A 26,138-nucleotide genomic window follows, 5' to 3' on the forward strand; every position below is an offset into this window, starting at 1 on the left:
TAAATAGATGAGAACAGCTGTCTACCGTGGGGTCCTTGTGTGAGAAAGGGTTTTCTACAGAGCGGAGGAGTTGTAGGTGTTCTGGCTGTTCACACAGTTATATAATATGCGATAATCACACCTCAGAGTCCAGGATACAAAAGATAACAGCAAAGAGAAAGCTGGTCACTTGTAACTGACAAAGTAGAGAAAGAATTTCCCCGAGGGACAGATTTGGCACATGAACTTTTACTACATATAAAGAATCGAAAGTTTAGAAAAAGACATATAAAAGGGGAAGGCGGGTGTGCATCAGGCAGTCTTTTAACTGTTCTGTTGCTCTCCATTCAGTAACTTTGGAAGGTACAGAGCTTTTCAAAAATTGTTTATATGATTCCCAGATGAGGTGTATTTTCCAGAAGGGACATGCTACGAAAGCAATTGAGAGTGAAAGGCACTTTTTCTTCGAAGTTGTTGCCTTTAGTAATTTCACTAATTCAACCATTTTTATGGGACTGCTTATTAAAAATAAAAGATCTATGCTGAAACACTGGAGGATCAGACAAAGTTAACTCCCCTCTGAGAACACCTAATGTATCAGAATCTAAAAGAGGTGCCTTCTGGAGTCTGGTTTCTTTTAATTACCTGGATCAGGTGAGTGACAAGACACGCTCTAGACACAATGACTTTTCCTAGCCCGGCACCGCTGCCCTGGTGCGCACGGGCAGAGCTGTGCGGGGAGCCTGACCTCATTTGAATCGGGGCCACCAGCTCCTGTGTGGAGCCTGCTCTTAGAACACGCCAGAAGGCTGCAGGACTCTAGTGGGGCTGCTTGCACATATACACCACAGCACACACACACGCACACGCACACAGCTTGGACGGAGCCATCAGCTCTAGCTTCGGGGCCAGGGCAGAGTCATTCTTCAGACTTGCACTCCTGACTCTGGTGCTGCATCTTGGAAAGAACACGCTCGTAAAACAGCAGGTAGGCGCTGGAGGACAGCACCTCCTGCAGGCTGGCCTTGCGGACAGTGTCGTCAGAAATCCACAGCCACTGGTTGCTGGTGGAGAGAGGGTTCTTGGCTGAAGGCGGGGACCGTCGGTAGGTCACGAAGTGTCCCGAGTGCATGTCTCCGTGGTGGACAACAACTGCCACCAGCTGGAAGAGGTACGTGGAGGAGCTGAACGGTAGGAACAAATGCCAGTGGTTTACAAATACAACAAGGAAGGTTTAGAGGCAAAAGCAAAGAGGAGGGCTTCCCTGGTGGCGCAGTAGATGAGCGTCCACCTGCAGACGCAGGGGACACGGGTTCGTGCCTCAGTCCGGGAAGATCCCACATGCCGCAGAGCGGCTGGGCCTGTGAGCCATGGCCGCTGAGCCTGCGCATCTGGAGCCTGTGCTCCGCAACGGGAGAGGCCACAACAGTGAGAGGCCCGCGTACAGCAAAAAAAAAAAAAAGCAAAGAGTGAAAAATCCTAGATGTTCAACAATAGGGGACTGACAACTATATATAGCTGTATACAGCTATATATAATATATATATATAGTTGTATAGCTGTATACAGCTATACAACTGAATACTATGCAACCACTGAAATAGAGACCTGTATTTACTGGCCTGGTAAACTGTCCATTCTGTGAGTGTATGTATGTTGTGTAGTATATGCGTGCACACACCCACCCACACACACACACACACACACACACACACACAACTTTACAGAGTGGAAGATAAAGATTTAACTGGTGATCTATCTTTAGGTGGTGTCCCCAAAATTTTAAAAGTTTCTTTCTTTATATTCTATGTACATACTTTCATACATATGTACATGTATACACACATACAATAACATTTACATTTTATGGACTTTATAATTCTTATTTTTAAAGCCATCAGTGAATGAGGTATATGCGTCTAAAAAGTGGCTCACCTGTAGTCAGGAACAGCTGGGAGGGGGAAGGGCATCGGGGTTGGCAGCGTGGGCAAGAAAGATGGGGAGCAGGCGCCGTTCATGAAAATCTGTGTTTTGGGGCCCCCCGGGTGACTCCGAACTGCAAGAGAAAAAGGCCAAAGGCAATGAAAGTGAGCAGCAGCTTTGGGTAAACAAGACGTGCTTTGGATTAGCTTGAAATTAAACTGCCCAGTAAGGCTACAGAGGAAGAACAGATACGTGATTTTGTCCTATGCTGATTCATAAAACTTCCTTTTTGTCTCTGCCTGTTTTAATCCCCAAATAGGAAAAATGGACCCAGCTCCTAGCCTCCTGCTCACTTTGACAACTCTGTGAGTCTCTGAGATTCCCAGCCCTGTTTGCTAAAGACCTGCACCCCTGCCAGGGAGAAGAGGAAGCCAGGGCAAGGAGGTCCTGGATTTGAAACTGGGCCCTCTTCCCACCCCAGCTGCTCCCAATGTTAAACTATTGATCTTCTGAGAAAGGACAAAGCTCGGACTCCCTGTGAATGATGTCCTGCCAGGCCACACAAATGGATGTAGGAAAGAATAATGGTAGTAAGGGGTGTTAGGTGGGGAAAGTCTGGGGTGCAGAGAAGACAGTCCTGGCACACGGGTGGTGAGTTCAGGCTTGGAGCCTTGAAAGTCGGTGAGTTTTCCTCATTTACAAAGAACTGAACATATTACATACAACACCTTTACAGAACTGTCCTGACGGGGCTTCCCTGGTGGCGCAGTGGTTGAGAATCCGCCTGCCAATGCAGCGGACACGGGTTCGAGCCCTGGTCTGGGAAGATCCCACATGCCGCAGAGCAACTAGGCCCACGAGCCACAACTACTGAGCCTGCGCATCTGGAGCCTGTGCTCCACAACAAGAGAGGCCGCGATAGTGAGAGGCCTGCGCACCACGATGAAGAGTGGCCCCCGCTCGCCACAACTAGAGAAAGCCCTCGCACAGAAACGAAGACCCAACACAGCCAAAAAACAAAACAAAACAAAACAAAAACTGTCCCGACACTTCATTCCAGTACCAGATCCCCCATCTGCTGTTTGCCCCTGGACCAAATCAGCCTCTGGGAGCCTCGGTTTTCTCTTCAGTGAGACAGAGTGATAATAGCTACCTGGCTTCACTGGGACCCGATCAATAATTAGCTTCAAGGGAGGATGGTAACGGGATCAGACAAAAAGCAATTCAGCAAAGAAGTATCAACCCAAATAAGATGTTCAGGGACCTTCAGCCAGGACATTCCTCCCCACAGCTCCTGTCTAAACGAGGTGACTGTACTGGGAGAAGAAAAGAGAAGAAATTCACTGGAATGAGTTGAGCCAATTATTGTTTAGTCACTTCGAAGACCAGAAAGCAACCTTTTGCTTTCCTGCCTATAGTTTTTCATTTGTAAGAGAGTTTTCAAAAACTAGACATCTCATGACTGTATCATTTAAACCTCTTTTACAAAACCTTTCCTCTCCCACCCCCAATCCTGCTGTTCTCAAGAATTTAAGCAGCCGTCGGGCGAGCCTGGCCCTTGTGGCACAAGGAACCCGCAAATTCCAGCTGCGTTGGCCCCTCGGGCAGGCACCTGGCTTGGGGACTGCTGGCCCGTCCTGCAGCTCCAGCGCAGGCCCTGCCTTCTTGTGCAGCTCAGGGCTGTGGTGAACGGGTTTGTGTCCGAGGAGGTGATACTTGTAGATGTCCATCATCAGGAACTCGTTGAACTGCACGTGCTCGTGCCGCTTCAGGGGTGTGCCGTGGCTGGACCAGCTCAGCCGCTGGAGGTGGATGCACAGACACTGGGGGAGCTGCGGGTGGGAGAGACGGAAAGAGCCGCAGGTCGGGAGTGGGACCCGGGGGGCCCTCGGGAGCAGAGCCGGCCAGGCATGCGGCATGGGCTCACCTTCCCTAGTTTTAACTGTTTGACAAATGTGGTCCTCTGGTGTTCCACCTTCTCCCCATTCAGCGTCCCTTTCGCTTCAATCTGAAATAAAGGAAACATGTCTCTGCAGCAATTCTTTTTTTTTTTTTTTTTTTTTGGCAGCGTCGCGCAGCGTGCAGGATCTCAGTTCCCCGACCAGGGATCGAACCCACACCCTCGGCAATGAAAGCACGGAGTCCTAACCACTGGACCGCTAGGGAAGTCCCTCTGCAGAAATTCTTGAAACAGGACCCCTAGGGACAGCTGTGGGTCTCGCTGGCGTTACAAGTGCATTCACTGGGCACTTGACGTCCACCCGCTGAAGGAACTCAGCTGCCCAATTATCTGTGAGTTGTCTTCACTCTTTTAGTCATTAACTCATGGTGACCGTGGAGGCAAAAGAAGTAAAGAGGCCGCACTGAAACTGACACTAGCATGTCATCTGTTTCGTTCTTTGTCTTCAAAATTTCTGGCCCCCACAGTTCCTCTTAATTCAGAGGGTGATGTTTAATTGCTCGGGGGAGTTGGGCAGGTCGCTCAGCTGAGGCAGATGTGAAACAGGTGGGTGCGGAGGGGACTGCAGTGAATTGGAGCAGGCCTGTCCCACCTCAAAGCATGGCATTCAAACTTTTTTCTTTAAACATTTTGTGGATGAAACCAAACTCATCTGGGAAAAATATTTGGTCCGTGGGCTGCCAATTTCCTCAGCAACTTAGATGGACGTGGCTGTGGCTGCAGAGAGCCTCTGGGGGTAGTCGGCAGAGCTCAGGGCCGACGGTGTGGGAAGCGCTGTATCAGCACACGTGGGCCGGCTCAGGAAATGGCACTTGGGGTTAAAGCCATACCTTTGTACAGTTGTCACATACGACATCCCGCACGGATTCTGACGAGATGAAGTGGTGAAGGCAGTGGTCCAGGGTCAGTGGATGACCCTACAGCACAAGAAGAACATTCATGATTACAATTCAAGGAGAGCTAGACTGAAACTATTAACAGTGTGAAGCCCAGAGCTTTATTCTGCTTAGGCAGGCAGTGAAGCTTCACAGACACAACTGGGTGTTTCCTGAACAAATGGGGAGCCCAGAGCATCCTGGATTTGCTCTTATGGATGGATTCAAGGGTATGAGGACATAACACTGCAGAAAATTATGGGCTTCCATGTTCTTGTAGATAGCTTTGAATTTGAGATTAATGTGTGTGTGTGTGTGTGTGTGTGTGTGTGTGTGTGTGTGTGTGTGTAAAAAAAAGCCAAAATTTCTGCAGCAAGAGAGAAAATGCCCACCTTCTCCCCCCAGGACAGGCCATGGTACCACAGATTAAAACTAAGATGGGTTCAACCAACCATGTGTCTGAGTCATGTGTGGTAGCTGAGCTACACGAAATGTCTCAAAGCCCTTTCAGATTCAAATGTCTCCAAAACAGACCCCAAGTAAACCACAGATCAGTACATACCCATGTGGCAGCTGGAATACTTAGTGAAAGGCTATCGAAGGTATCAAATCGAACGGGACTCTGAAACACATATTGCAGAAAAACCAGAAAGGACTTAGGTTCAATTCAAAGCTTTATAGATGGGAAGATATATGCCTATAAAACAGTTTAATATTTACATGCCCAACAGCAACATAGTCAAACATAATGTACTTACCTAGAAGCAAATTCTATTAAGAACAACCTTGTAAACATAAGAACTACAATAATACTAAAGGATATCTTGGAAAAACTATACAATAGCCTACCTGTCCCAGCAATTTTGGGATTTCTATCCTAAGGAAATAACCATGGATAATATAACTACAAGGATGTGGTTATCACAGCATCATTTATGATGGCAAAATGTGAATGGGTGAAAATTCTAGGGAATGATTAAATAAATTATATCATGTCCATATATTATAGAATGGAATACTATATATTTAAAATAGTGTAGTAGAGGGGCTTCCCTGGTGGCGCAGTGGTTGAGAGTCCACCTGCCGATGCAGGGGACACGGTTTGTGCCCCAGTCTGGGAAGATCCCACATGCCGCGGAGCGGCTGGGCCCGTGAGCCATGGCCGCTGAGCCTGCGCGTCTGGAGCCTGTGCTCCGCAATGGGAGAGGCCACAACAGTGAGAGGCCCGCGTACCGCAAAAAAAAAAAAAAAAAATAGTGTAGTAGAACTACACATAATTATATGGAAAGATGTGCACGTTATATTATTAACTGCAAAAAAAGCCCCAAAACAACAAATGATAAAACAGGGTGAAGAGGTCCTGCTTTCAGACTTCCCTGGTGGTGCACTGGTTAAGAATCTGCCTGCCAATGCAGGGGACACAGGTTCGAACCCTGGTCCGGGAAGATCACACAGGCCGTGGAGTAACTAAGCCCATGTGCCACATCTACTAAGCCTGTGCTCTACAGCCCGTGCTCCACAAGAGAAGCCACCGCAATGAGAAGCGCGCGCACCACAATGAAGAGTAGCCCCCGCTCACCACAACTAGTGAAAGCCCGCGTGCAGCAACGAAGACCCAACACAGCCAAAAACAAATACATAAATAAATAAATTTATTTTTTTAAAAAAGAGTTCCTGCTTTCGATTATGGCACAGTACGTTGGCTAGACTAACTCTCCTTGACATAACAATTGTAAAATCTGGACCAAAACAAAACAAATTGAACAACTGGAGGGCTACCAAAAGCAGGCAGAAATGGAGAAGTTAATTCTTGGAGAAACAGGACCTCCATGGGTGAGATTTGCATTGTGTGGCTTCTTTGCCTGAGGGTACCCCGTAATCCATGCAGTTCAGTGTTGGGTGGGAAAAAGCAGCAGTCTTACAGAATTAAGGTATCAGAAGACAGAGTTCAGGGCTGGTACAGAGGCTGGAGGAAATCCCAGAAAGAGAGGAGCCAGGAGAGGATAGGCCCTACAATCTGTGTATAAGCCCTGCCTTATTCCATGGCTGATCCCTAAAGCACACAGACACGGAAGAGACTCCAGGGACTCAGCAAGAAGCTGCGGCTGGAGGCTGAGAAAGCTGAGCAGAGATTCTGCCGCCCAGTGTTGGAGAGAGGGGGTTTGGAGTTTGAGCTCAGCCAAGGCAACCGCCTGCTAGAACAGAATTCATTATTTCTCAGAGAGACATACCAGAATCCAGAGTCTCTACTACGGTGTCAATATTAAAAAATTATTAGACATACAGTACAAAGAAAGAAGAAAGTGTGAGCCATGGTGTGGAGGGAAGAGGAGGTGAGGACCTGGATGGTGCTATTAGCACAAGGACCCTAAAGGAGTATATTAGAAATATGCCCAAGGACATAAAGGAAGAGAGAGTTATTCAGATCTAGCGGAGGACAAATAGAGAATCTCAGCAGAGAAATGGAAATTATAGAGAACCGAAAGAAATAGATAATTAAAAGGAACAATAACTAAAATGAAAAATTCACTGGGCAAGCAAACAGAGGCTGAAGATGGGAAAGACAGACAGTAAATTTGAAGATAGGTCAATAGAAATTATCTAAGTTGAAGGACACGGAGGAGAAAGACTGAAGAAAAAAGAACCAAGCCTCAGTGACCTGTGGAACAATATCAAATGGACTAACAAGTCGAGAATGGGCATACATTTTTTTGAAAAAAATAGTGGCCAAAAAAATGTTCAAAGTTGGTGAAAAGCATAAATGTACATAAATGTAACCAAACTAAAACAACAGCAACACCATCAACCCAAAATTCTATACACAGCCAAACCAGTCTTCAAAAAGAGGAAGGGCAAAACAAAAACATTTTTATATAAATGAAATCTAAGTGAATTTGTCAACAGACCTGCAAGAAATGTTGAAGGAATATTTTTAGACTGACGGGAGAAAAACATCAAATGGACCTGGATCTACAGAAAGCACTGAGGAATACTGAAAATGGTAAACGTGAAATTTTTTTCTTTTAATTTCTTTTAAACACATATAACTGTTTAGAGTAAAAATTTTTATGACAGTGTCGTGGGGTTTATAATGTATGTACATGTAAATAATATATATGACAAAGCACAAAAGATGAGGTAACAGAACTATACTTTCACAATGTTCCTACATTTTACACAAAGGAATATGATATTAACTCTAAATAAACTGTGATAAGTTAACATTGCATGATGTAATCACACACACACAAATGTAAAAAAAGTGTAGCTAAAAAGCTAACAGAGGAATTACAGTGGAATACTAAAAAGTATTCAATTAACCGAAAAGAAGGGAGGAATGGAGGACCGGAGAAACAAAAACTATATGCGACAAGTAGAAAACAAACGGTAAAACAGCAGACCTAAATCCACCCTATAAATACCTACGTTAAATGTAAATGTACTAAACACACCGAATAAAAGGCAGATAGGAAGCTGGATAAAAAGGCAAGACCCAATTATATGCTCTCTACAAAAGCCACACTTTAAATACAAAGACAAAAGATAGGTCAAAAATAAGAGCACAGGGGCTTCCCTGGTGGCACAGCAGTTGAGAGTCCGCCTGCCGATGCAGGGGACACGGGTTCGTGCCCCAGTCCGGGAAGATCCCACATGCCGTGGAGCGGCTGGGCCCGTGAGCCATGGCTGCTGAGCCTGCGTGTCTGGAGCCTGTGCTCCGCAACGGGAGAGGCCACAACAGTGAGAGGCCCGCGTATCGCAAAAAACAAACAAACAAAACAAAACAAAAAAAATAAGAGCACAGAAAGAGACATACCATAGAAACACTAGTTAGATGGAAACTAAACAGACAAAATAGACTTCCAGACAAGGAGTCTTACTAGAGATAAAGAGGGACATTTTATAATGACAATAAGAGTCAACTCATCATAATTAATTCATGTGTATGTGTCTCATACCAGAGTCTCAAAAGAAATTCAGCAAAAATAGAACTAAAGAAATAAAAAGAAACAAATTCTAGCAAACACTTAAGGAAAAAGCAATACCAATATTACCCAAAGACCTTGAGGAAATAGAGGCAGTAATACTTCCCAGCTTATTTTATGAGGCTAGCATAACACTTATAATAAAACCTGAGAAAGACATTCCAAGAAAATCATAAACATAAAACACGAATAGCCTTCAGAAAATGTTAGCAAACCAAATCTAGTAATATATAAAAAGAATGACATCACAATAAAATGAAATTTATCCCAGAAACACAAAGGTAGTTTAACATTAGAAAAATCAATCACTGTAATTCACCATATTAACAGAATAAAAGAAAAAAAAAAGATCATCTCAATATATGTAGAAAAAGCAAGACAAAATCCAATTATTAGTCATGATAAAAACTCTCAGCAAACTAGGAATAGAAAAGAACTTTCTCAGTGTGATAAAAGGAGAATATGAAAACTCAAAGATAACATCATACTTAATTACGAAACACCAAATATTTGTTTCTTAAGACTTGAAACAAGGCAAAAGTGGAAACAGCCCAAATGCCCATCAGCTGACGAATGGATAAACAAAATGTGATCTATCCATACAATGGAATATTATTTGGTAATAAACAGGAATCAAGTACTGATACATGCTACAACATGTGGAAGAACCCTGAAAACATTATGCTGAGTGAAAGAAGCTAGTCTCAAAGCACCATATGATTCCATTTATATGAAACGTCCAGAATAGACATATAGAGACAGAAAGTAGATTAGTGGTTTCCTAGGGCTGACAGAGTGTGGGGAGAAAAGAGAAATGACTGCTAATGGGTACAGGGGTGGTTTTTTTGTGTGTGCGGGAGCAAGGGGTGGGTGATGAAAAATATTCTAAAACTGACTGAGGTGACAGTTGTACAATTCTCTATTTTTGCATCATGCTCAAAATTTTGCATAATAAAAATTTTAAGTCTCAAAAGCTAAACACACACACACACACACACACACCCCAAAAAACCAGCCCTAGAATCTGTTGTGTTCACCATGGATATAGATCCAACCTTAGGACTCAAAACCCTGCCAATCACAATGGGTCTGATGCTCTTGGTACAGTAAATGCCATCTGAGAATCAACTGATATGTCAGCACTGACCAAGGGTGGGCAGTCGGTCCACCAAGCCTACAGACCCCAGAAAAATCACAGAAGCCAGACACCAATGTCAGTCCTCATGCTCTGGATCCTTCATGAATCTTTTTTTCTTTTTGCGGTACGTGGGCCTCTCACTGTTGCGGCCTCTCCCGTTGTGGAGCACAGGCTCCGGAGGCGCAGGCCCAGTGGCCATGGCTCACGGGCCCAGCCACTCCACGGCATGTGGGATCTTCCCAGACCGGGGCACGAACCCGTGTCCCCTGCATCGCCAGGCGGACTCTCAACCACTGCGCCACCAGGGAAGCCCCATGAATCTTAACTTAAAGAAAACCTTGCCAGAAAATATCAAGTATTGGTATTGTATTTACCTGGTGCTCACAGTGTTTGCAGACCATGTTACTAGTAAGTCTTCCATGAAAAGGATGCTGGGACTTCCAGTGGCTGGATGTGGGATGAGGTGACCCTGGAATACAGAACACCTTTGGATAGGCCACCTCTAGCCCTCTGGCACCAACCTCAAAATTCACCCCCCTTCTTAGTATGTGGTAGACACACCTTCTTTAGAAAAAAAAAAAAGTTCCTGAAAAGGAAACTGAAAGAGCTTCCCTTATTGAAATCCATCAAAAAGACAACCAGTTCCCTTCACAGGAGAATTTACACAGGTCCTTAAATGTGGTTTCTATATAATAGGTACAGCCACATTTAAAAAAGAAATTTGTGTTTGATAATGTCTTTTTACAAACATTTGCTTCAAATGTTTGAGATGTCACAAGAATGATACCACTGATGAACATTCCATAAAGTGAGATAAACTTCTGAAATCATCAGAATAAGCAAGTTCTGAAAAACGCGAGCTTTCCGGGGGACAGGATTGGGGCTAGCGGAATAAACACAGCAGCGTGGTGTGCTAGTTGGAACCACGGGCTCCAGGTCAGGCCAGCCTGGGCTGGGTCCTGGCTTTGCTTATTAGCCATGTGACCAGAGCCAGAGACTTCATCCCTGTAAGCCTCAGTTTGCTGGAAATGGGGATAATTATGACCCCACTATCCTCTATACCGCCAACTTCATAGAGCTGTTGGGAGGCTTAAATGAGATATTACGGTGCCTGGCACACGGTATGGACCCCAAAGAGAATTGTCCTCATTACTACCAGTGTGCAAAGGAATTGATACGTCATTTTTTTTTTAAGTGTTAAGAAAACAATAATTTCCTTCTAAGGAGGAAGGGATCATTTGCAGGAATAGTTGGCCAAAGTGTAAATGCTGAGGACACGGCAGTTTCAGCTTATTAAGTTCACCAGAGGACCAATTCAAGAAGGTAAAGAAAAACCCTAGTTTGAGGGAGAAATAAGTCCGTTCAGAGGAAACTGAGCAGGGCTCGGGTGTGATGGAACAATTCAAGATGTTCACCAGGGGGACATTTTAATTTAAAACTGTTCCCAAAACACAGGTTCCTTTCAAGCACACACACTCCAAGTCAGAATGGGTGTCACCAGAAAAAACATTATTTTTAGAAAACATAAAGCAAATTATTGTCATTTCTAAAAAGTACACATCTCACGTGTTACAGTTCAACAGAAAATGACTACCTCTGGTGTGGCAGGTGATCTGTCTGGGAGTCATTTCTGACTGCTGCTGTAGGAGACGAAAAAGAGAGAGGCTGAAAACCCTACTGCAATCTCTCTGATCACCCACCCTCACCCCACTCTTAAATCTCACAAGTTTCTGTGCTGACTGCACAGTTCAGAATCAACTTTATTTATTTATATATTTCTTTACTTTTAGGCCATGCCGCTTGGCACGTGGGATCTTAGCTCCCCGACCAGGGATCGAACCCAAGCCCTCTGCCTTAGAAGCACGGAGGCTTAACCACTGGACCACCAGGGAAGTCCCTCAAAGTCAACTTTAAACCAAGCTTCCTAAAAGGGGCCTTAATTATGCTCTCTGGTTGGTTACTGTACCTGTTCCTTCACCAAATGCAACTGAACATACTGCCTCTCCGGAATACTCCCCCATTTTTACTAATTAACTTTTATCAACTCCCTAACATTTATAATGTGCCAGAGAAATAAGATTCATTTAGCATTCCTGTGGCTCCTTTTTCTCCTGTATTAAATGGGGGGGGGGGAATACATTCTTTCATCTCAAGCCCAACACAAATTGCGGCAGGGAATCATTTTTTAAGAGCTCAACATCTCTAACCAAAGTCACCAACTGCCAAATGTGACGTTTAAGACCCTCCACCAGCCTCACTCCCACTACTGGGTTTTTATCCAATCTTACTTTTGAGTTTAAAGTTACACGAAAATTACATTTGTATTCCCTGTACCTGTTCAATATGCACAGACTGCATTCATTGCATTGAGTGTGTTAATGGTTTACCTCTAGGGAATGCACGTCAAACAGATGTGTGACCCGGGGCTGGTGGTCCCGCTCATCCTCCAAAGACGAGGTAATGACATGGAATAACTCATGAGCGTCCTGTCAAAGGGCAAAGCATTCTTCAGAGTGGCCCGAAGAGGCCGCGGCAACATCAGAACCACCCCTGTGTGGACCACCAGGAAGATCCCCTGTGGCTAAGGTGGGCAGAATTTGCTTCCCACCTTCTCAAGGCCCAGTGCGTTAAATGGAAATGGTTACATCCTAGACATTTTCACCAGTAAAGGCCCTCAACTGAGAGGCCCAAGGGGAGAGAGAAGGAATGAATGCTGGGTGGGCAGGCTTCACGCTGATCTGAGCCATCTCTGAGCGTGTTTTAGCTTTACTGAGATGGCTCTGACCTCTGCTCTACCTGACTACTGTTTTGTTTGCATTGTGGTAAAACACTCATCCAATTTAAGCTTTTTAAGTGTACAGCTCATTGGCATTAAGCACATTCACACTGTTGTGCTACCATCACCACCGTCCATCTTCAGAACTTTTTTCATCTTCCCCAATGGAAACTCCACGCCCACTAAACACTAACTCCCCAATCCCCCGCACCCCCCGGCACCCACTGTTCTACTCTGTTGTCTATGAATTCCGCTTATCCTCAGATAAGTGGAATCATACGGTATCTGTCCTTTTGTGACTGACTTGTTTGACTTAGCACAATATGCCGATTCATCTATGACGTAGCACAGAATTTCCTTCCTTTTAAAGGCTGAGTAATACTCCACTATGCACACCTATCACATCTTGTTTATCCATCAGCCATCGATGGGCAGGTGAGCCGCTTCCGCCTTTCAGCTGTCATGAATGATGCTGCTGTGAACCAGGCTACACAAAATATCTGAGTCCCTGCTTTCAGCTCTTTCGGGCGTACACCCAGAAGCAGAATTGCTGCCTCATGTGGCAGGGGACTATTTTTTAAGGATCAATTCAAACGCCCCTCTCCCCAAAAGCCAAAGCCACCCCGACTCTCCTGGGATGGGCAGCCCGTCCCCCCTGAACTCTGATGCGGCTGATACTCACTGGGCTGCCACTCTTGGCTCCATCCACAGTCACCAGAGCGATCTGTTTCTAAAGGCAAATGACTTTTCTCTTCTGCTTTCAACCTCCCGATGGCCTCCACTGCTGCGGTGAATGGCTCCCTTCTTAGCTGGCTGGCCAGCCCTGACACGCCCCGGCCCCAGAACCTTCTCCCTGCCCCGCCGCGCCCCAGCCCCTGGCCTTCTCTTGCTCCCTGATATGCGCCAAGCCGGCTCCCACCTCAGACCTGGGTCTTTCCTGCGCCCAGGTCTTCACGCCTTCACGCGGCCGCCTCTCTCTCATCCTTCAGGGCTCCTCAGGGAACCCTCCGTCACCAGCCCTCCCTGACCTAACCTCACCCCCGGCCATTCAGCAGCGGCCCCGCAGGCTCTCCCTCCAAACCACCCGCTGAATCCCTGAGGTCTCTCCATCTGCCCTACCTCAGCCCCAGCCTGAGCCGGACCCTCCCCGGCCTGGGTGTCTGCATGGCCGCCCATGCTTTCCTCTCTCTGCTCCCGCCCTGCCCCCCTGCACCCCTCTTGTACAGAGGCCAGCGTGGTCCTGTTCACATGTTAGGTCGGGCCAAAGCGGTCCCCTGCCGAAGCTCCGAGTGGCGCCCCCTGCGCGCAGAGCAGAAGCCCGGCTCCAGCCCTCGGCCTCCCAGGCCCTGCAGCCCGCACAGCCTCTCTCCTCCACTGCCCCCCCTGCCCCCCCTGCCCCCCTGCCCTCCGGGAGCCACAGGGCCCCACTGGCACGGATGGGACAACATCCTGGGGGCGGCTAGGCTGGAAGTCCCAACAACTTCCAAGGGCTCACTCCCAGGGCCTCAGTGACTTCACAGCTGAGAATTTATTGTAACAAAATAACCAAAAGTGCTACTAGAGATTCAGGCAGAAAGACAACCTGGGATTGATAGCAGCCTGCAAACTGACCCCCAGTGAGTGGTGTATTTCTGACATACACGCAGGTAATTCTACGATGCCACTAAAAACTGTGCGTTCTTAAGAATTCAATAATGAAAAATTCTCATGTGCTTGCAGCTGCTCGAGGCTTTTGCCCCGCCTCTGCTCCTCCGGCTGGCACGCTGCGCCCACAGCACCCTGGGCCTCGCTCCTCTTTAGTCTCCAGGTCTCAGCTGAAACCTCAGGTCCCTAGAGAAGCCGCTCCCTCTAAAGGAGTCCCCCTGCCGCTTTCCTCTCATCTCACCGCCCGTCCTCCCCGCACTTTCTCACATCACCTTCTTAGCACATGTTAAAGTTACCTGCGGATGGTCTGCAGCCCCACCCTCACTACACCTCGAGCTCCTTGAGCACAGGGCCCCTGCAAGTCACGCTTGCTGCTACCACCCAGCGCCCTCAGCAGGCCCTTCCCGAGGCCGGCGTTCAATAAGCATTTGTTGCACGTATAAATGAATCCCCTCTAAGGCTATGACCAGCAGCTGGCGAGAGAGTGATGGAGAGTCTAAGGTAAGTAAGGCAAGGCTCTTGCCCTCAGGGACTCACAACCCAGGGGCAGACATGGCAGCCTTGCTACTATGTAGCAGTGCAATTCTATGGCCCTGTTATGACTAGTGAGCCCTGGACATGGAGCTGAGGGAGGATCACCTCTTCCTGCAAGGCTCGGGGAACCTTGACAGACCAGGCATCTGGGCCAGCCCATGAAGCATGAGCAAGGGTTCACCACAGAGAAAAATCCCAAGACAGGATGGCGTCGGATCCAAAACCTATTCTGTCACCGTCAGTCATGTGATTACTTGGCCTTGAGAAAAGGAACAGTATCACCGAAGAGCTGAAGAGCAGCCACTTTAGTGTCAGACTGGCTTGAATCCTGGCTCTGTCACTCAAATAGCTGTGTGACTTTGGGCAAGTCACTTGACTGCTCTGAACCTCAGTGTCCTCATCTGTAAAATGGGGATAGTAACAGTAACTCCTTACAGGGCTGTGGTGAGGATTCAATCAGATAATTCACATACCTGGCCCAAAGCACCCCACAGCTCTAGCTTTAGACACTGAAAAGTGGTTGGATGACCAGATCACTAATAGTGAAGGTGTGGACAAGGCCCCATGCTAGATGTTCTGGGTACCTTCAAAGAGGAACAGAACCAGAGACAGACATGCTTCTCCTTCCCACACATACTACGGCACTCTGAGGCTCAGTGTCAGACACTGGAAATACTCCCCAGGAGCAACTGGGACTTAAGTGGGTCCTTGACAGAAGAGCAGGGCTTAGAAAAGGAATGTGAGCAAAGAATGTCGCCTGTCATATCAGTAAACAAAGGACGTTGCTGGCCACCAAGCCATCGGCTCCTGCAGCCGCCCCCTGCTGTGTCCTCTGAGGGGATTCAAGATGGAGAAAAGCAGGATACCGGCCCTAGACAGCTAAGGGGCATCTCGAAGGAATGATTTCAATGAACTCAGACCCTTGCATCTTCCCTTACACAGAAAAATGCTAAATTCATTAACTTGACATGTCTGTTTTTTCTTTAATTAACAGTAATCTTCTGATGTTCTGACTACCTGTTTTTGTTTTTGTTGATTTTGCAAACACTTGATATATCCTGCTCCTCCCTTACCTCTTGGGAGCAGTCCCTCAGAGCTATCTGAGAGGCTGCCTCCCGGGCTTAAGCCCTCGGGACGTCTGTCAAAGAAAACCTAATTCTCAACTTTGAGGTTGTGCTTTTTTTTTCAGCTGACAGGTATCTGAGTTAAGGACTAAATCTCAGTCACTGTCTCAGTTTAGAGAAATGTAAAATGTAGCTAAATAATTCCACTTACCAGAGGAGGATTTAAAAAGTATTCTCTAAATGGAAAAATATTTCAACATATAATGGATCAATTGAGAAGTGTACTGTAAGAACGTATAGGATACTCTCAAAGTTGTGTTTAAGTAACACATACATGGCTTCAGATGAAAGTGGAAACAGAGATCATCTCTAAAGACGACGGGAGAGAGGAAGCCTTTCCGCCTCACTTCTCCGTTTTTACATGCCTCCTGCTTCAGCCCCACAGTTTTGGGAGCCCAGGGGGTCTGGTCCAGGGGCTCCCTGGGGGAGGCAGAAGCAGCCAACCCAACGCTGGCCAGGGCCAGCCTGGAAATGTGGCGGTGGGGTTGGACCGCCGGAAGTGTACACCAACGGAAGCGCAATTCTTGGTCCCTAGAGCTTCACTCTCTCAGCCTCAGCCTCGTCCTCTGGGGAAGAGGAGGGTGGCCAGTACCAAAGAAGACAAGGAAACTGTAGTCGTGGAAAAGGGGGGCGGGAGTGGCTAAAGGACGGCCCTGGGACTGCATATGACGGCTGCTCAAGGTTTGCGGCCACTTTAAGCCAGCCTCCGAAGACTGGTGTTTTTTTTTTAATGAAGGTATAGTCTAAAAAAGAGTCTCACCCAAACCTCTGAGCCTCTAAGGTAAAGCCACCTGCTTCTCTCTAATAGGCCCCAGATGTCCCCACCATCCACTGAAATGCAAAGTCACTCAGGAACTAAAAAGATTTTCCCTTTGGCAGCTGTGTGCTCATGCCCTATCCTGTGAACCTTCCCTCTCCCCTGATTGCGAGAGCAGGAATAAAGTTCACAATCTGGTCTCGGGACACTAAGGCTGTCTAAAATGTCACAGAAATGTCCACGCAGGTCAGACAACTGCAAGGTCAATGCTGGCGTTTATTCTTCCCGCTGCAGCAATGCAGCTGTTTCTGGAGCTCAGGCCCCACCTCATTAGTGGGAAAGATTCTCCAAGGAAACCTGCTTTGAATGTTGTGTTCACCTGCTCTTCAAACGAAGAGATCTGCCATCTGTACATTCTTAAGACGTCCAACAAGCAGCTTGCATCCAAGACCTCTTCATCAGTGACTTCTTGGCAGGATAAAGCTGGGAACAAAAAAGGTAGCACAGTTATTAAGTGAACCAGCATGACAACTAACCAGAAAAGCTGCACAGCACAACGTGTCAAAGCTAATTAAAAATGTAAGGACTGTAAAATTCACCTTGGAATTGTATCTCTTTCATTATTCTTCCTTGTAGCCTTACCCAATGCTTAGTACACTAGTAGACACTTTGTGTTTGTCGAATGAATGTAATTTTTCATGAGGTTGCACCATTTAAATGAAGTAACTGACTTTCAGATATCTGAATTACTATCATCAATATAAATTTACTGTTGCAAGATGTGTAGTGAATAAAATGATTTTAACTCACAACTCTGAGGGACAGGAGGGCCTTTAAACAACCATCTGGTTCAACCCTACACTCACTGCCCTAACCCCTCTCTACAGGACTCTCTTCTGTGGCCATAAGGCCTTCTCTTGGATTTGTTTGCATTTGAGTTTCTGATTATCACCACAAAACATCAAGCTCTATGAGGCAGCCTGAAACAGTCTTCTGAGTGGTTTACTTTTCAATCAAGGTAGAATCAAGCCTAATAGACAAAAATAAAAGTCTGATGGGCTTATGAATTTATATTACATCTAGATTGGGGTTGGCAAACTTTTTCTGTAAGGGGTCAGCTAGTAAACATTTTAGGCTTTGCAGGTGTCTGTAGCAACTACTCATCTCTGCCCATGTAGCACAAAAAGCAGCCACAGATGACAGATAAATAATATTACATATTATATATTACATAAATAATATTACATATTATATATTACATAAATAATATTACATAGATAATATGTAAACAAACAGCCATGGCTGTGTTTCAATAAAATTGTATTCACAAAAACAGGCGGTGGGACTTCTCTGGTGGCGCAGTGGTTAAGAATCCGCCTGCCAATGCAGAGGACATGGGTTTGGGCCCTGGTCCGGGAAGATCCCACATGCCATGGAGCAACTAAGCCCGTGTGCCACAACTACTGAAGTCCGCGCACCTAGAGCCTGTGCTCCACAACAAGAGAAGCCACTGCAATGAGAAGCCCGCGCACCGCGACGAAGAGTAGCCCCCGCTCGCCGCCAGCTACAGAAAGCCCACGCGCAGCAACAAAGACCCAATGCAGCCAAAAATAAATAAATAAATAAAGTTATTTAAAAAAACAAAACAAAAAACAGGCGGTAGGCCAAATTTGGCCGAAGGGCCATAGCTTGTTGATTCCTGATCTTGACCATCCCCCGTCCCACAGCATATTATAATGGACCAGTATATCACACTGGGCCAGTACTGCTAGGGCAGAGGAGATAAAAATACAGGAGCCTGCCCTCTCAGCGCAGTTTCTGGGAGCTCAGTGATTCTCCAGATAAACTAAGCCAGCCTGTTTCTCCTCCTTGATTTGCAGCCAGTGAACTTGAGAGATAGCTCTGAATACTTCAGACTCTGACTCTGGAGGGTCCGAACTTTGCCAATGCCACCCCTCTCAGAACATGGCTCGTGCCGTGGGTGGTGACCTGCAGTGGAAAAGCAGCAGCGTCGGCAGCCAGTAGCCAGTTATCAGTGCAAATAAACCCTGAGGTCAGACCTTTACCCTCCAGTATGAAGGAGACCCGTCACGAGAGGTACTGTTCCTTCCTTCTTCCTCCTACATTCCCAGGCGGCCCTTCTGTTAGCTTTTATCCTCCCAAGGAAAATCTGAATGTCCCCTTCAGCCCAATTTTGCCTACAATGCTGTGTGGCAACGTCTACTAATTTTCATACCCTACAATCCAGCAGTATGACTTTCTCAGGATCTACCCCAGGGAAAGACGTGCCTATGTGCACGATGGGCATGTACAAGGATGTTCACTGCAGCCTGTTTATGTAGACAAGGCACCAGAAGCAAATGGCTAAGTAAACCGGGATATCTTGCGATTATGGATGCTATGCAGCTGTAAAGGTGTGTGACGTTTGTAAATCACATGTTTGATAAGGGCTTGAGACCCAAGATATATAAGGGACTCCTAAAACTCAACAACAATAAAAATACAGAAAACCAAATTTAAAAATGGACAAAAGATCTGAATAGACGTTTCATCAAAACAACACAAAACCCCCCTAGAAATGGCCAATAAACACATGAAAAGATGCTCAACATTACCTATGATTAGGGAAATGCAAATCAAGACCACAATGAGATATCACTTTCACACCCATCAAAAAGACAGACAATAACAAGTGCTGGTGAGGATGTGGAGAGCTGGAACATCTGTGCACTGCTGGTGGGAATGTAATATGCCAAGGCTGCTGTGGAAAGCAGTGTGGTGATTCCTCAAAATAGTAAACAGAATTACCATTTGATCCAGCAATTCCACTTCTGGGTCTATACCCCCCAAAATTAAAAGCACGGGCTTGAACAGGTATCTGTACACCAGTCTCCACAGCAGCATTATTCACAACGGCCAAAAGGTGGAAACAACCCAAACATCCACTGACCTATAAATGGATAAACAAAATGTAGTGTGTATATACATACATATACACACACAGCAGAATATTACTCATATTCAACCTTAAAAAGGAATGAAATTCTGACACATGCTACAATGTGGATGAACCTCAAGGACATTATGCTAAGTGAAACAAACCAGACATAAAAGGACAAATATTGTATGATTCCACTTAAATATGGTACACAGTCAAACTCATAGAGATAGAAAATAGAATAGTAGTTACCAGGGTCTGGGGGTAGTGGAAAATGGGAAGTTATTGTTTAAATGGATACACAGTTGCAATATGGGAAGATGCAAAGTTTCTGGAGACGAATAGTGGTCATGGTTGCACAACAATGTGAATATACTTAATACTACAGAACTGTTTACTTGAAAATGGTTATGGTGGTAAATTTTACAGTATGAATATTTTACCTCAAAAATTTTTAAAATTAATTAATTTATTAATTAATTTATTTTATTTTTGGCTGCATGTGGCCTTCGTTTCTGCGCACGGGCTTTCTCTGGTTGCAGCAAGCGGGGGCTACTCTTCGTTGCAGTGCACGGGTTTCTCATCGCAGTGGCTTCTCTTGTTGTGGCTCGCGGGCTCTAGGCTCACGGGCTTCAGTAGTTGTGGTGCACAGGTTTAGTTGCTCTGTGGCATGTGGGATCTTCCGGGACCAGGGCTCAAACCCGTGTCCCCTGCATTGGCAGGCAGATTCTTAACCACTGCGCCACCAGGGAAGCCCCTTCACCTCAATTTTTAAAAATGGGCAAAGGATATGAGTTGGTAGTTCACAGAAGACAAAATACATGAGACCAGTAAACTCACAAAAAGAAAAAAAAAAAACGGTGAGTGAGATAGAGCTACAAGTAATGAAATGGCCATTTTTCTAGTACATATCACGTTATTTGGTCATGAAAAAACAAAACAATATATCATTTCTGTGGGTACTTAGAAACATAGTTAAATGCACAGAAAATGGTCTGGAAGGTTACACTTATCTTTTACTTTTGGGAAGGAAGGAAGGGAGCGGGACTGGGGTAGTGATAAAGAGAATTTTAGCCTTATCTGTAATGCTTTAATTTTTCAACAAGAAGAATTTACTCATGAATTACTTATATAATGAAAAACTATTTCTAAAAACCAAAATAAAAGACACTGAGAAGCAGAAGCAGAGAAGGAAGGATATAATGGGAGGACAACACCTAACCCTACATTATGACACCTATGTGGACATGTCAGTTCTTCACACAGTCTTTGGGATGGTATGTTTTTTTTTTTTAACAGGGCAGTAAAAGAAATTATTTTCAAGTTGCCCCTTTTTTTTCTTTCAAGTTGCCTCTTATACAGAAGAGCAGAACTTACTTTTCATACAGGTTTCTGTGTCAAGCTGAGATCATACCTCAGTGAAGCAATATTTAGCTGAGTGTTTTTAAAATCCAATATTTTTCTGACTATGGGAGTAATACACGCTTATTATTGAAAGTTTTTTTTTTTTTCATGTTTTTAAACTGTCACCTGCACCATGCCAAAATAGCCATGGCTAACATTTTGGCTTTTCCTGTCCAGCCTTTATCTGTGGAACTTTTTGCTTTGGCTGAAGTAAAATTATACCATATTTCGTACCCCACTCTTTCAAACTTAATAGGATAGCCTATGCCCTCTCCCAAATTAAAAAGAAAACAGAAACATTTCATAAAGATGATTCTTAATGGGTATACAACATTCCATTGATTGCTGAATCATTCTACTGCTGGATAACCATATTCTTTCCTTTTCCCCCCCACTACCACAGACTATCTTTGCACAGATAGTCGGCCATCCATACCCACTGGTTCAGCATCCTCAGATTCAACCAAGGATTGAAAATAGTCAGGAAGGGAATTCCCTAGTGGTCCAGTGGTTAAGACTCCGCGCTTCCACTGCCAGGGGCCTAGGTTCAATCCCTAGTCGGGGAACTAAGATCCTGCTGCACAGTGCAGCCCCCAGAAAAGAAAATATTCAGGAAAACAAATTCCAGAAAGTTCCCCAAAGCAAAATTTGACTTTGCTCGGCACCGGCAACTATTGACATAGCAGTTACATTGTATCAGGTATTATAAGTAGCACAGAGATGATTTAAAGCTTATGGGAGGATGTACATAGGTTATACACAAACACTACACCATTTCATATAAGGGACTTGAGCATCTGCAGATTTTGGTATCTGCGTGTGGGGCTGTCCAGATGCTACAGGAGGAAACCCAGCTCTACAGTCAAACAAAGTGGTTTCAAAATGAAGTTAGATTGGTGGCTTCCTAAAACCTTTACCAAGCCCATGTACACTGTGACTCTCCAAGCTCGGGGCCAGTATTGAGCCATTCCCACACTTGTTTGCCCTAAGAACTCCACGGCAGGCTAGTGTAAATCATCGTCCACCAATTACTTGGTCAAATGGTACTGAACATTTTGCAAGCTATTACTGTGTGGTTCCACTGTTTTCCAGAAAGGCTGCCCCAAGTTGCACCACCACCAGCATTTATGAACGTGTCACCCAACAGCTGGTCAGGATTGTGGACTTTCCAATATTTGCTGACAGGCCAAAAAATGGTACCTCACTAGTATGTTATTTATATTTCTTTGATGATGGCCAAATTGCTTATTTTGTTTGTTAGATGCATTCTGTATCTATCTCAATACAATCTGTATTATTTCTTTTGTGAATTACCTTATTTCCTAGGCTAAGACACTTTTTGCTTTTTAAACTTTGATGTTTGTGAAACCAGAGCACTTCTTACAGTCAAAATGCTTAAATGGAAGTGGATTTTTCTCCTTCCTTAAAAAGCTTTTACTAAACTGACAAGTTTTAAAATAAACGATTACAGCTTTGATTTAAAAAAAAAATACCTGTCTCTATCTATTGGGCCCTTAGTGCTTTTATCATAATGATAGGTATGATCTTTTTCTACATAAAGGCTATTAACCTTTTGCCTGCCATCTGGGCTGCTGCTTTGAAAATGCACAGCATGCCCTTTACATTTCCAGGTAGGTACCTTTCAAGAGATGCAACAGTGTCAAGGACAAGCGCTGGTGTCGGGGGGACTCCTCCTGACCCCTGGTGTACTGGGTGGTGAATTCTTCCAGCCACTTGATGAAGGTGGGGCAGGCAGACAGGCCTTGCAGCAGGGAGTTCATGAAGCAGGTGTTCCCCAGGTTGACAAGGCCAGGCACAAGCCCTAAAAAAGTGGGGGGAACAAGAGAGCAGCGCATCGCATTGGACCATCTCCTTTTTCTTCTCCCATTTGGGACCCAGAATTCCTGCACCGTGGCCTTGGATTGAAAACCCCTACCTCAGAAAGTCCTCATCCACAGAGAGCAGGGGGCCAGGCATCCTGTCCTAGCCGAGGCCCAGTCCTACCACTGCTCCTTCAGGAGACCGTAAGCCGCAGAAGGACAAGTCCGGGCCGCGTGTGACTACTGAAATGCACCAGAGTGTCTGGCACAGCCTGGCTTCCATTGAATGTTCAGAAACACTTAGTAACCTCTCTCTCTCTTTCTCTCCCTCACTCTCTCTCTCTTCTTTGGTAAGAAAGCAATGTTTCTCACAACAGAAGAAAACAATTGTTCTGTTCCTGTTCCCACAGGACAATGATTTTGTTCTTATAATCAGTGGGAAAGACACCACTACTGCCATTCTGATCAGTCCTTCTGCAAAGAGATCAACAAAATCTGACATACTTCCCTCTTCCGCTGAAATTAAAAAAAAAAAAACAAAAAAAAACTTTTTATTATGAGAGTTCTCAAACATGCACAAAAGAAGAGTAGGTATCTAATGAACCCCAGTTACAACCATCCCCAGATTTAACAGTGATCAACATTTTGCTACACCTGTCCCTTTTATGTATTTATTTATTTTGGCTGAATTTTAATCAGTATAAGTAGAGCAACATTGACAAAGGGGGGTATTTTTAAAAATAAGGGAACAGATTTTTGTGTTAGTGAAGAAACAAACTTGAAACATTTACTAGTGACTAGCAGCTATTCAGTGAGAGCACAAAGGCGTCACACAATTAGGCAGCTGTACAACTGAAAAACACAATGGCCATAGCAATGAGAACACTTAGACAATTAAGCCACTTGAAATTTTTCATTACGAAGCATGTCTCAAACTCATGACCTTAGTGGGGGTGAAATATAAATCTTTTTACTATGGGGTATAACATAATGAGTCATTAAAATTAACTTCTGTTTAAAAGAAAGTACTATTGACAAAATTGAAGATACAAGAGAACCAAAAATGTCCTCCCCTTTTTGTACTGTTTTTAAACAATAAGAGTTTGGGTCCAGTCTATAGACCATGATCCAAAGGCTTCATTCTTACCTTTTCTACGCTTCTTTCTTTCTGTAATGGGACCCCAAATAACATATATTCCTGCTGCTAGCGCAGCGGCAATTCCACCTATAACACCCCAGTTCTTCATGAGTTTATATCTAAAAAAGAAAATAAGTTTACTGTCTTTCCTCATCACAAATGCAATATGTGTATATACAGGTACAAGTACACAGAAATAACATTTCATCAAAATAACCCACTGGCCTGCCAAATACCTAGCTTTCAGATTAAAGTAATATACAGTACAGGATTATGTCTTGAAAATCAGCACATTTAGACATTAGGGTTTAAAACCTAAGTCAGAGCACAACCTCCCCAGAGCCCCACCGGCCAGGGCTTTCCTCCTGCTCTGCCTCTCATTCTGCTGCCATACCAGCCGCCACCCTGGCCACAGCCAAGCTCCCACCCCAGGGCCTCTGCACTGCTGCTCCCTCTGCCTCAGATGCTGTTCCCCCAGGTCCCACTGCTTGGTTCACTCCCTCCCCATCCCTTCACTTCTAACAAACTACTAGAACCTGCACTCGTGGCCCTTTTACCCAGTTCTACTTTTTCTTTTTACCACAGAGCTCACCACCTTCCAACCTAACTTTCTCTTATTCACGACGTTTATTTTTGGTCTCCCGCAACTGAAATGCAAAGTCCCCACGGGCAGGGATCTTTGTTTTACACACTAACGTATCCCAAGTGTTTCCAAGTATTTAGATCACATAGTAGGTTCTTGATAATATATTGAATGCTTGGGACCTGGAGAAATATAGAAATGGATTTATCTTTTAGGTTATTAAATGGGGTAAGGGAGAGGCATACAATAGTATAAAAGATCTTCTAAATATTTATTAAATTACAGATTTCTTCATTTGAGGCTTGACTCGAATACTGAAGTTATTCTTTTACTACAAATAAAGAAATTTCACCAGTAACTTAAAACACTGTCTTCATACACAGTTATGTATTTCCACTAAATAAGGCAACCAATATATGTACCTATATATATCTGTGCAATACATACCTGTATATATGTGTTAGCTACACATATGTTTGTATATGTTTAAAATATTCTTATCCCAATATATGGATCATGTGAATATTGTTTTGACCTCAACTCAGTCAACATTAACTCAGGGAAGAGCCACTGGTAATACTAGTAACTCTGTCTACAACAACCAACATTTTTCCAGTGTCATGGCTGATGTGATACACAACTGATGACTGAATTTCAAATAAATCTTTGTTCTCCCAAGACAGTGTTGGTAGAATGTGCACAGAACTTGGTTAAGAAAGTGGAATTCCATAATCTGGTCCAGTTCTGGTTCTGCTATTCCCTATGGCGTCACTGCACCTTCTAAGCCTCAGCTTTCTCATCTGTACAATGGGGACAATTGTGAGACCTACTTTACAGAATTATTGTAAAGACTGAATAAGTGCTAACGCATGGGGTGCATAGTAAGAGCTTAACAAATGTTAGCTGCTGCAATTATCAAGTATTATAATCTCAGCTTCATTCATGAACGTTATTCCTGAAGTTTCTTAATGCAACATTGTGCTGATTTTTACACGATAGGTATATTCACGTGAGGCCGCGTGGATCTGAACTCATGTCTGTTGGGCTGCCAAGTCTGTGCTTCAAACCAGGAAGCTCATGGGGAGATTGAAGGACAGAATGTCAAAAGGATGGGAGAGAGGGCCTGCCTAGGTCCTAAGTAGGGCATGGATGAAAAACCCCAACTCTGGAAACCCCACAGCACGAGGAGAGTAGTGGGGCCTGGGAGTGAAAAGATCTGGCTTCTCCCCGCAGCTCTGCTGTCAGCTCAGCTGTAGGACCACAGGCATGGCCACTGCAAGGCCCGTGTCCCAACTACAGAATGGGGGCACTGGACAGGATCACCACTGAGGACTTCCAACCCTGGGATGATAAGCTCTTTAGACTGCTCCAGTTCCAGAGGGAGGAAGCTGACCTGAGCAATGGGTCTCAGTCATTTAGGGTCAGGAAGGGGGCTTGGGGGGAGGGACGGAGCCACACTGCTCAGCTCTGAAGCCTGGAGCCCGAGGGAGGGTGGATAAGAGAAGGGACATAGGGACCCTGACAGGGTTGAGAACCCATACTATTGGGGGTCCTAGCAGGAA

At 45.0% G+C, this 26,138-nt stretch overlaps 1 protein-coding gene across 1 annotated transcript in view; it reads right to left on the bottom strand.

Moving 5' to 3' along the window:
• Positions 1–442: 442 nt before the first annotated feature.
• USP30 (ubiquitin specific peptidase 30) overlaps positions 443–26,138 on the bottom strand; it is a 26,511-nt gene continuing 815 nt past the window's right edge. The window contains exons 2-13 of the mRNA XM_007448230.1: positions 24,003–24,112; positions 22,675–22,857; positions 17,073–17,176; positions 12,246–12,344; positions 11,453–11,498; positions 10,233–10,327; positions 5,300–5,359; positions 4,693–4,779; positions 3,830–3,910; positions 3,515–3,734; positions 1,915–2,035; positions 443–1,163 (exon numbers count right to left, since the gene is read on the bottom strand). Coding sequence (XP_007448292.1) covers positions 899–1,163; positions 1,915–2,035; positions 3,515–3,734; positions 3,830–3,910; positions 4,693–4,779; positions 5,300–5,359; positions 10,233–10,327; positions 11,453–11,498; positions 12,246–12,344; positions 17,073–17,176; positions 22,675–22,857; positions 24,003–24,112 — 1,471 coding nt within the window. The 3' untranslated portion in view covers positions 443–898. The remainder of the gene's footprint in view (positions 1,164–1,914; positions 2,036–3,514; positions 3,735–3,829; positions 3,911–4,692; positions 4,780–5,299; positions 5,360–10,232; positions 10,328–11,452; positions 11,499–12,245; positions 12,345–17,072; positions 17,177–22,674; positions 22,858–24,002; positions 24,113–26,138) is intronic.

Source organism: Lipotes vexillifer, unplaced genomic scaffold (genome assembly GCF_000442215.2).
Source record: "Lipotes vexillifer unplaced genomic scaffold, Lipotes_vexillifer_v1.1 scaffold236, whole genome shotgun sequence".
In the NCBI taxonomy this organism is placed as follows: domain Eukaryota; kingdom Metazoa; phylum Chordata; class Mammalia; order Artiodactyla; family Lipotidae; genus Lipotes; species Lipotes vexillifer.